This window comes from Saimiri boliviensis, chromosome 12 (assembly GCF_048565385.1).
Source record: "Saimiri boliviensis isolate mSaiBol1 chromosome 12, mSaiBol1.pri, whole genome shotgun sequence".
NCBI classification, from domain to species: domain Eukaryota; kingdom Metazoa; phylum Chordata; class Mammalia; order Primates; family Cebidae; genus Saimiri; species Saimiri boliviensis.
The window spans coordinates 9,808,505-9,819,696 of record NC_133460.1 but is presented as its reverse complement, the minus strand read 5'-3'; the positions used below and the strand labels follow the sequence as shown (position 1 = coordinate 9,819,696).

At 59.8% G+C, this 11,192-nt stretch overlaps 1 protein-coding gene across 1 annotated transcript; it reads right to left on the bottom strand.

Annotated features, from left to right (window-relative positions):
* Positions 1–96: 96 nt before the first annotated feature.
* Positions 97–6,940, bottom strand: ATP6V0C (ATPase H+ transporting V0 subunit c). The gene is made up of 3 exons (XM_003928397.4): positions 6,694–6,940; positions 943–1,126; positions 97–772 (listed from the first exon to the last, which is right to left on the bottom strand). Exons 1-3 carry the CDS (start codon positions 6,770–6,772, stop codon positions 568–570), a joined length of 468 nt encoding a protein of 155 aa, XP_003928446.3. The 5' UTR covers positions 6,773–6,940; the 3' UTR covers positions 97–567.
* Between the last annotated feature and the right edge of the window lie 4,252 nt (positions 6,941–11,192).

The window sequence follows — 11,192 nt, the reverse complement described above, 5'->3', positions numbered from 1 at the left end:
TGACCGCCGCACCCACGTGACCCGCCGGCCCACGTGACCGGCAGCGCCCGGCGGCCGCCCGCCCCCGCGCCCAACAAGCGGCACAGACACAGGCCCGACACATCCGAGAACTTTATTGGACACAGCTCCGCGCAAGGCCAAGGGCCCGGGGGCGAGGGCGGCTCCATCCAGAAGTCTCAGCAACAGGAACCCACAAGGCGACACTCTAGCTAAGGTTATAGATAGCTGGGAGACGAGGGCCGCTCCGCAGATGCAAGAACAGGCCAGATCTTTATAAATAAACATCCAGTTAAGAGAAATGACAACTCTACATCATCCGCATACACAGAGCACTCTAGGGGGTGGGGCGCCGGGGGCCTGGAGGGGCGATGAGTGGGCCCAGATGTCCACGGCACGGGGCGGGCGGGGGCAAGGCCGGGGCAACAGACGATGGGCACTAGGACACTGCGCATGTACAAGACCAACTACTGGGGGCGGCGGCCCCGTGCATGTGTCAGGCTGTTCGTTCTGGAATGAGGAGGGGTGGTCTTTACATAATATTCTGTGGCTGGTGGGTTTGGAGAGGGGCTACTTTGTGGAGAGGATGAGGGCGACGATGAGACCGTAGAGGCCGAGCACCTCGGCGAAGATGAGGATCAGGATCATCCCCACGAATAGTCGGGGCTGCTGGGCGGTGCCCCGCACGCCGGCGTCCCCCACAATGCCGATGGCAAAGCCAGCTGCCAAGCCGCTCAGGCCCACGCTCAGGCCAGCGCCCAGCTGGAGGAAGCTCCTGGGGCAAGAAAAGAGGGCTCACATCAGCAGCCTGCCGGCCCGGGGGGGAAACAAGGGCCCGGGTCACCACCCACAGGGGAAGAGAACCCTCCCTGCAGCCCCCCAACCCCGCGCAGGGGCCTGACGCCAGGCGGGGCAAGCACCAGGTAGGGTGGACCCAGCGCTTACCTGTAGAGGCTGATGTCATCATTCAGGGAATTGGCGATGAGGACTGCCACCACCAGGCCGTAGATGGCGATGATGCCAGCCATGACAACTGGGATGATGGACTTCATGATCAGCTCCGGCCGCATGACGGACATGGCCGCAATGCCGGTGCCGCTCTTGGCCGTGCCATAGGCAGCGCCCAGGGCTGTGGGAGAAAGGCAGCGTGAGCCCACAGGAACACACAGGCCAGTTGGGGCTAGGACCTTCGGGTGCAGCTTTGGAACAGCTTCGAGGGCCACCCCAAGTTATCATACGCAGAGGGGGAGCCAAAGGCAGCACCCAGCCCAGGGCAGGATGACCCAGGAGGAACAGCTACAGGCGAGCAAAAGGAGCCTGGGATGGCCACTCCTTCCTTCCTCTACAGAAGACCCCCACCCTCAGAGTCCAGCTCTTCCACCAGCAGCAGGCACTGCCACAGCCTCGTCGATCTGGGTCTCCTGGCTCTTCGGTGAACCCACTTGTATCCCAGGGAGCCCCAGTGCAGCCTCAGCAGCCCCCATGTGTGGTCAGGGGCAGCCGACCCTCAGGGCTACTACCCAGGACAACATGCTGTAGAAGGCACCACAGGTCTTAGGGATGGCAAAACCATGGCTATAGGCTGTGACTTGAGGGTCAGAAGCAGCTGACCCTGGCCACTCCTGTCACCCAGGCCACAGCACCCCTGACTCACTGCCAGCTCAAGCTCCCCAATATTCCCCCAGGAGGGCCAAGCATTCTGCCACAAAGGGCACCTCTCAGCACCCTTGGCCACACAGCAGGCCTGGACCCATGAGAGACTGGAGAATCTTCTCTAACCAGAGAGGAGGCTGGGCGCGGTGGCTCACACCTACAATCCCAGCTCTTTGGGAAGCCTAGGCAAGCATACCACAAAGTCGTCAAGAGTTCAAGACCAGCCTGGCCAACATGATGAAACGCAGTCTCTACTAAAAATAAAAAAATTAGCTGGATGTGGTGGTGGGGGCTCGTAATCCCAGCTACTAGGGAGGCTGAGGCTGAGAGAATCGCTTGAACCTGGGAGGCATAGGTTACAAAAAGCCAAGATCTTGTCATTGCAGTCCAGCCTGGGCAACAAGGAGGACACTCCATCTCAAAAAATAAATAAAAACCAACCAGAGAGGAGAAAAACGAGCCACGAAGATAATGGGGGCACAGAGAAGATGAAAGGGATCATCACCAGTTCAATCACGAGGCCTCAGCGGACCTCTCAGAGGTCTCCCCTGCACACACGGTGGCCCCAGGCACACAGGGGCCTGGTCAGAGGGCCCAAGCCTCCCACCACAGCAGTGCTGTCAGGGGTGGGCTTCAGGGCTGCCTGTCTCCTCCAGAGCTGTCCTTCCTTCCTCTCCCAAGAGAAGGTTGCCTTTCTTTTGAATTCCCCTCTCCTAGGCCCTATTTTCAACGTGGAGAATTCTGTGGACACAGCAGAGTCACGGGAACTCGGCTGCCTTTCTGACTTCTGCCCTCCAGATCCACCACAGGGGCCTACTGAGCTGCCCGAGGGGACTGCAACTGGCAACTCCCTTCCCCATCTCTGCCCACAGCACTCATGCCATTGCCTTTTTTTTTTTTTTTTTTTTGAGATGGAGTTTTGCTCTTGTTGCCCAAGCTGGAGTGCAATGGCGCAATCTCGGCTTACCGCAACCTCTGCCTTCTGGGTTCAAGTGATTATCCCTCCCTCAGCCTCCTGAGTAGCTGGGACCACAGGCATGTGCCACCTTGCCTGGCTAATTTTGTATTTTTAGTAGCGATGGGGTTTGTCCAAGTTGGTCAGGCTGGTCTTGAACTCCTGACCTCAAGTGATCCGCCCACCTTGGCTTCCCAAAGTGCTGGGACTGCAGGTGTGGGCCACCATGCCCTGCTCGCCATGGTCTTTTAAAGGAAAAGATCAATAACCAGCCTGACCTGCAGAAGACTCCAGAGGTCAGAGGCAGAGGGACTAGGACTGCCCCCACCATTCTGCTTCACATTTTACTGACGTATTTGGGCCACACAAGTTGCCTACCCTGTGCCCCAGCACTGAGCAGGAGTGAGGACACAGGCACGGTGACCTCCAGGCACAGTGGCATGCACTCCAGGAGAGCAGAAGGGGGCGCTGGGGAAGGGCTTCATAGTAGGTGTCCCAAGTTGGCGGGGAGGAGAGAGAGAGAGAGGAGTCACCCAAGCCAACAGCACTGGGTATCCAGGGAGTGGCTAGAGGGAGGGAGGATGCTGGGACCTGGGCCAGGGAGCCTCACTGCCTCCTCCACGCCACCCTGGAGGTGCCCAGACATGCCACGCCAACACCCAGTGCACCTGCAGACTGGGACCCAGGGCCTGTCCTGGAACTCCTGTTCCAGTGCATTTTTTCCTGGGGAGCACGTAGATCAATTACAGTGCATTTTGGGGGCCCCCACTGCAGGCCCAGGACCACATCCACTGCATCACGTATGCACAAGAGACCAGAGCATGGCAGACACGTGGGTAGGAGACTGAATACAGGGAACTCAGCCACCCAGGTAGTGGACACTGTGAGACCACAGCCCACCAGAGGTAGGAAGCGAGCGGGCCCTTCCGTACCGAGGGCAGCAGGAAGATCATGTGGCTGGCAGGAGGAGGAGGTACCAAGAGGAACACAGGGAAGAAAGGGGATGGCAGCCAGGAACTGAGTACTGGGAGGGCCCCGGACTCCAGCTCCAGAGGCCAAGCCTGACTGGACTGCAGAGGGCAGACCTGTGGGCAGCGCTAGGCTCAGTGGACACAGAAAGAGTAGGGGCCAGAAAGCAGTTCCAGGAACATATAAGCACAAAATACAGGGCGCCTGCCAGCAGGGAGGAAGTCACAGTAAATCTGGAAAAGGAGAAAATGACAACTTCTTGGAGGACATGATGAAGAAAGAATCAACTGGACATTTGTCAAGACAAAAAAAGGGGAAGCTGGGATGGGGGCCTGCAAGAGGCCTGTGGACCTCATTCAGTTGAAGGCCAATCTGTCAGTGCCAGGCAGGCCAATGACCAGGAGCTGGGGACAGAGCTGGAGGCTGGCCTGGCAGCAACAGCACAGGCAGCTAGCTGGAGGGCAAGGGGCTTGTTCAGGGCGGCACAGCAGGCGAACCCACGTCCTAGAGAAAGGCACATTTCAGAAGGCAGAAATCAAGTCAGAAGTTGGGCCAGGCACGGTGGCTCACGCCTGTAATCCTAGCACTTTGGGAGGCCAGGGGTGGGGGTGAATCATTTGAGGCTACCAGGAAGTTGAGACCAGCCTGAGCCATGTGGTGAGACCCTGTCTCTACAAAAAATCAGCTGGACATGGTGGCATGTGTGCCTGTAGTCCCAGCTACTCAGGAGGCAGAGGCAGGAGGATTGCTTGAGCCTGGGAGGTCAAGGCTGCAGTGAGCCATGATCACACCACTGCATTCCAGCCTGGGAAACAGAGCAAGAACCTGTCTCAAGAAAAAAAAAAGAAAAAAGCAATTGATTTAATTGGCCAAGGGAGAGATTGGCTCCTGGAGAGCCACACAGTAAGCCACGATTATCCCGAAGAGCCAGGGATAAGTATGAAAGGCCTATACCAGCAGTAACATGTTCTCAGTAATTTCAGCACACCTGCTGGTCAGGCTGTCCGAGGGCTGTCTCGAGAGGTCACAGTTCCGACAGGGCTTCCACCAGTCATGCCTCCAGCTTGGGGGCAGAGACACAGCCCACTAACGTTTGGGGGCCTGGTGCAAAGGCAGAGACAAGTGCGGGGAGGGGGTCCTTTTCCTCCCAAGCGAGAGGTGAAGTCACCAACCGCCGGGTCAGAGGCAGTAGGTCTGGAGGAAACTGGGGACAGGGGGGAGGGAGGTGACCCCGGGACACAGAAGGGCTGTAGCGACAGGCTGGGACTTCACAGTTGTGGGCTGGGGGCTTTTCTGGACGCTGAAGCAGAGAAGGCCAGCGCCCCGCACATCTGCTCGGACCCTTAGCTCGCCCACGATTGGTAAGATCCTGGAAGACCAGCGTCTGGAGGAGTCAGGCCCCGTCTTGATGGAGAGGGAGGCAGGGAGCTCCGTGCAGAAAAAGGGCTCAGTGGACAAACTCAGGGCTTCAAGAGCAAGTAGCAACACCTAGAATTTCAGTTCCACATGGGCAGGGATCTTATTTGGGTCACTGTTGTTCCCCCAGTACCTGGCACATAGTAGGCACTCGATCAAGATTATCTGGATCAAAGACAGCCACAAGCAGCACCCCACAGGTGGCCAGGCAAAGGGGAATCTGGAGGCATTCTCCAGGCAAAGAACAGATAAGGCTGAAGGGGAAGGGCTCGACAACTTGTCTGGGGAAGTCTCCAGTGTGTGGAAAGAGAAGGCGGTGCTGAGGTGGAAGACGTCTAAACCACTTATTCTACCACAAATGACCCCTTATTTGCACATCATGGAAAGGGCAGGGCTCACTCACGACTGGCAGGCAGGCCCAGGCAGAGGGAGGCCCCCAAGAGAGGAGAGGCCCCCAAGAGAGGAGAGTCCCAAGCTCCCACCCCACAGGTGTTTACAGTCAGCAGAAACTGTTTGGAGTTCAAACCCTCCACATACCTGCACCAGGAGCTTCCCCAGGCCACTAGGCAGGGTGGGGCAGGGCAGGGTCATCAAAGCTAAAACCAGACTTAACCAAGGAGGCGGAGACCTGACCAGGCCAGACCAGTCCATGGAGGCTGAGACTGGGCCAGAACTTACCTCGTGGGTCCCACATTCCTGGGCCTAGCGCAAGTGCCATTCTCCCAGGAAGACCAATTTTCACTAAATTTGACACTCAGGACCTGTCAAGGCCTAATTTCAAAAGCAGCGTGCCATCAAGAACCCTTGATAGTACACTTCTCCAAACCAGGGTAGCCCCTCCCAACTTCAGGCCTCGGAAGGAAAGGAAGGTCATTCATTCATCCCTTCATTCATGAAGAGCAGAACTGGAAACCTCAGTCCTGAGGGCAATGACCGTATCCTGTCACCCTCTCACCCACCTCAGAGCGCAGACCCTCTGCACAGCCCCCCAGCGCCGACGATGCAGCCTCCCAGCTCCCCTCCACTTCCACACACTCCCACCCCGGGTATCCGCGGGCTCTCGGAACCAAGCCCTCAGCCTAGCTTTCCCAACCAGCCCACGCAGCGACACGGGTATTGGGCAATCGTGACCAGCTCCAACAGGAAGCACCTGCCGGTGGGTGAGACCCACCTGATCCCTGGGGCCGACCGCCACAAGGGCGAGGGCTGTAGATTTCCCGTGGGAGACATGGGCTCCCACCGGCCAAACAGCGCCAGAGACCCTCCTCCCGGGCGCTCCTGGGCCCGACCCGCGCCAACACCCGCGCACCGGAGCCTTCGAGGTGTGATGTCACCTGCCCGCAGAATCGGCCCGCGCACCGCCCCTCTCGCGCCCCCACCCCAGCCTCTCTCTCACGGCTCCCGGGGCTAAGATGGCAGCGGCGCCGCCGCCCCACCCCCGCACCCGCACCCGCACGACCCAGCTGTCAGGGCTGCCGGCCCGTACCCCCGAACCCCGCAGCCTGGCCAAGCCCGCACGCCCTGCGTCCCCGGGCCCCCCGCAGCCGTCGGGGCGCCGACCCCCGCCCTCAGTCACGCGAGTCCCGAGCGCCCCCGACCGCTCGGGATTGCGTCAGAGTGACGTCACACACCGGACCCCGGCGAGCTGCGAGCATGAGCTCCGCGCGCCCCCGCCCCCGGGTCCCTCCTGCCGCGGCGCTCACCGCTGAAGACCATGGCGGCCGAGGCGCCCATGACGGCGAAAAACGAAGCATACTCGGGGCCGTTCTTGGACTCAGACATGTCTGCGGGTGGGGAGGGGGCGAGCTCTGCGGGCAGTGGCGGAAGCGACGGCGAGGACTAGCAAGAAGCGAACGCCAGCAAGCGGGCGGCGGCGAAGGCGATCCGGCCCGTCAGCCGCTGCGCTCTAAATACCAGCACCGCAGAACAAAATGGCGGCCGCAGCCGCGTCACATGACCTGGGCCCCGCCCCTGCGGGCCGTACCACTTCCCACCGTGGAGGAGACGCGGTCCCGGGACGCCTGAGCGGCTGGTCGACCGCCCCTGGGCTGTGCCGCCCTCCCAGCGACCCGGACCTGGTACCCGGTCCCGCCCCGCCTCGGCCTCCGCGGGCGCTGCCGGGCGCCGCCGGCCTCTGGATCCCCGCCGCGTTGGACCGGTCCCGCGCCGGGGCGGGGCGGTGTGTGCCTTATTAGCATATGGGGCGGGAACTCGGAGCGCCCCGCCTACTCTGCGGCTGCGCGGCGTCTGCAGGTGTTCGGTTCCCAGCGACGCTTTTCTTTGCACCCTTGGCGTGAAGCCGCAGGCCGTGGTTTCGCGGCCTTGACCCCAAGGCGGGGCCTGACTCCTCCAGACGCCGGTCTTCCAGGATCTCCTTACCAATCGTGGGCGAGCTAAAGGTCCGAGCAGATGTGCGGGGCACCGGCCTTCTCTGCTTCAGCGTCCAGGAAAGCCCCCAGCCCACAGCTGTGAAGTCCTCCCTCCCCCGCGTCCCCAGTCTCCTCCAGACCCACTGCCTCTGACCCGGCGGTTGGTGACTTCACCTCTCGCTTGGGAAGAAAAGGACCCCGTCCCCGCACTTGTCTCTGCCTTTGCATCAGGTCCCCAAACGTTAGTGGGCTGCCTCTGCCCCCGAGCTGGAGGCATGACTGGTGGAAGCCCTGTCAGAACTGCGACCTCTTGAGATCCCCACCCCCCCGCCCCACCGGGCTCTGCACGTTCTTGCGTCAGGGTCCTCTGGCCTGTCCTTACAGCCACCCACGCCCGCCAAATCCGCGCCTTCAGGGCCATCTTCTGGAGCAGCCTTGGAGCGGTTCCCGCAGCCATGCAAGCAGCCCGGCCAGGGCTGGCGCTGCCCTACTGATCTCCGTAGGGCAGTCCCTGGCACCCCCTTTGCCTGATCTCCACCCACCTGCTCTGGCTGCCCACGGCCCTTTCAGGGACCCTGGGCAGCTGCCACCAGGTCTGGATGTCCTTTGAGCTCTAAGGTCTCATTCTGGGTTAGAGCTATCCCTGAGGGGCCTGGGTGTCAGCTCATCCCATCTCCATGGTGGTTATGGCCACCACGGGTCATGGCCCCTGGCCTGGTCCTCTGGGGGGACTCAGCCCCACTTTCCCCAGCAGGAGACTCCCTCGGGCCCCTTCCCCTGGGCTGGCCTGGGCCTGCCACTTGTGGAACTTGCAGCCCATGAACGTGCCCAAGTCTGTCCTGGTTCAAAGGAGAGGAGGCAACAGATGCCATCAGAGGCCCTTTCTGCACCGCCCTCTCTTAACCAACCCTTATTTCTGAGAAGAGGAATCTTCACTCTGTCTCCACCCTCTCGACCTGCCCTTCCCTCCCCAGCTCCTTGCCTTTGCCAAGGTCACCAGTGACTACCGTTTCTCTAAGCAGAAGGACACCTTTCAGGCTGTCTGAGCGGCTGTCTCTATGCCGCGTGGCCTGCCACCCTCTCCACATACTCTCCTCTCTCCTGCAGACTTCCTAAAGCTCGGACACCCTTATTCTTCCTGGAGTCACAAGGGCAGGCCCAGGCCCCATAGCCCCAGCTTCACTGCAGGTCCTGGTGTACCCAGGGCTGCCCCTGGCTCTGCCCATCCCCTGCATGATCCCATTGTTGCCCTATCTTTGTCCCCCATCCTATGCCACCCTGTCCCTCACCTGCACCATTCCAGCCCCTACTACCCTCTGAGTGAGAGCAACACCCAGTGCCTGCTCCCATCATCACTCCAAGCCCTCCAGGGAAGCCCAGGCCAAGGAGGCTGCCAGCTGGGGCCAAATTCAGACCAAGGAAAGTCGGCACAGAGCAGTCCATCATGGAGAAACAGCACAGTCCAAGCTCAGGGGTGGGCAGGGCGCAGTGGCTCACTCCTGTAATCCTACCACTTTGGGAGGCCAAGGTGGGAGGATCGCTTGATCCCAGGAGTTCAAGACCAGGCTAGGCAACAAAGTGAGACCCCCATCTCAAACAAAAAGGTGTAGGGTGGGCAAAGTGCACCTAAGTCCATTGTGGCTGAAACACCAGGACTGGGGACATGGGGGCATGGAGAGACTTCCCTCTGCAGGAGCAGGGAGTGGGTCAGCTGTGCTCACCACCCTCTTACCGCCCATGCGTTTTCTGCCTAAGTTCTGGTGTGAGAGGACACGCCAGTCTCCAGTGCAGTTCCTGACACCTGAAGTAGAGTGTCTGAGCTGAGTTTGCCCCAACCCTGTCACCACCAGCTTCCACTGGGCTATTTCCATTCCCGCAGAAGGCACACCCATCCCCCTCAGCCTGACGTCATGCCACTGCTCCCTCCCCACTCTCAATTACTCAGGATCCCGAGATCCAGCCTCCCCAGGCTGTGTCCCGCACCCCCCCCCCCCCGCCAATGCCTGGCGTAACTCTTCTCATCACCTACCCCCAGTCAACCCAGTCTTCACCCTAAAGGCCCAGGATCTTCCTAGTGGGCATTTTCCATCCTGGAATCCTTCAGTCCCTCAGGGTCCTGCCCTGGTCTCCTCGTGCTTCTCATCAGCAGCCCCCATGTCTGCACCACCTCTGTTCCAGCTCTCTTCCTCACTCCCTACTTAAGGAATGCACCTCAGTGCCAGGCGCAGTGGCTCACACCTGTCATTCCATCACTTTGGGAGGCAGAGATGGGAGGATCACGAGGTCAAGAGATCGAGACCATCCTGGCCAACATGGTGAAACCCTGTCTGTACTGAAAATACAAAAAACTAGCTGGGCGTGGTGGCGCGTGCCTGTAGTCCCAGCTACCAGGGAGGCTAAGGCAGGAGAATCACTTGAGGCAGGGGCTGCAGTGAGTTGAGATTGTGCCACTGCACTCCAGCCTGGAACAGAGCTAGACTCTGTCTCAAAAAACAAAACAAAACAAAAAACAACAAAAAGAAATCCACCTCAGTATGCAGAACACTACCTCTTCCAGGAAGACCCCTTTCCTTCCCCTCCTTCTTCCTCCTCAGGGACCTCCTTCAGGGCTCTCTGGATGCTCCCCTCACACTCAGTGACTTTTTTTTTCCCCACTCATTGCCCCCCCACAACTGGGGGTCACTGTGACACTTTTTCTGTGTCCTCGACCTGGTAGGGTGCTGTGCACACAGGCCGTGTTTCCTGAGCGCTGGGGTGGGCCAGGCCCTGTTTTGCATTCTTCTGGGTACTATCACCCCTCACTCTCACCGTGACCCTCATTTCCTGGTCAGGGAAACAGGCCTCAGAAGGTGAAGAGCCTGGCCAGGCATCCAGCTAGCGGCTGCTGAGGGAACTGAAATTGGAGCTCCAGGGCCAGCCTCTGTGCTGGGTCTCTGCAGGTGGCTGATGACCAATGACAGGGCCAGGAAAACCCAGGTCTCCTCGTTAGTCTCCCAGCACCGGGCAGGACCCCAGGGTGGAGTGGACTCTGGGGTGGAGACGGAGCTAGGCCATGGAAGGGGACAGCCAGGGACACACATCTCTCTCCTCCCTCACAGCTACTTCCCCCTGGCATGAAACCACAGGTCACGAGCCCTTGGCCTGTCACTGCTTCAGCAGTGGGGATTTCCAGGAACTGGGGGAGGGGTTTTGGGAAACTCAGGTCAGAGACCACAACAGGAGCAGTAGAGAGAAGTAGGGTGGGCTCCGGCAGGAGGGTCAGGGGCATTTTGCAGAGACCCCGGCAAGGGTGGGGGAGGATGGAGGTAAAGAGACCAGGAGTAAAGTCCCACAAGTGATTGGAAAGTTAAACTTCTCCCGAGGAAGCCATCCCAAAGAAGGCCTGAGGAGGCAGCCTCATCTGCAGACCACAGTGTCCCTGCAGGTGCCTGCTCCTGGAGGCAGCCCATCCTTCTGAGTTGCCATGAGGACACACCTAGAGGGACACAGGGCTGGACGATGGCACCCGGCACCCTCGATCTGCTTCCAGGAGAGCCACGTGTGGCCCTGGCAGGGCCGGAGGAGATGGGCCGAGAACGCAGGTGCACCATCCGTTGCATGTATGACCAAAGGCGCTTTCTTTTCTTATCATTAAAGTTAAGGCTTAAACAATGATACAGCAAATCATTTTAAATAAAATACATGCCAGAGTTAAAGACAACGTGGTGCAAGTAGGACCCAGCACGCCACAAGCCGCTGAAGGCAAGGAGGCTCCCCAAAGTCGAGCATGGCGGGGAGGTGGGGCCCCCAGCCGCTCCCGCTGGACAGCAGGCACTGCGGGACAAGAGGTCGGA

Bases quoted from the DNA above. Each gene is read 5' to 3' on its own strand.
- ATP6V0C (XM_003928397.4), bottom strand. From the start codon at position 6,772: ATGTCTGAGTCCAAGAACGGCCCCGAGTATGCTTCGTTTTTCGCCGTC. The intron at 1,127-6,693 runs GTGAGCGCCGCG...TTTCTCCCACAG, and splicing joins GGCCGCCATGGTCTTCAGCG to CCCTGGGCGCTGCCTATGGC. The intron at 773-942 runs GTAAGCGCTGGG...TTCTTGCCCCAG, and splicing joins GATGACATCAGCCTCTACAG to GAGCTTCCTCCAGCTGGGCG.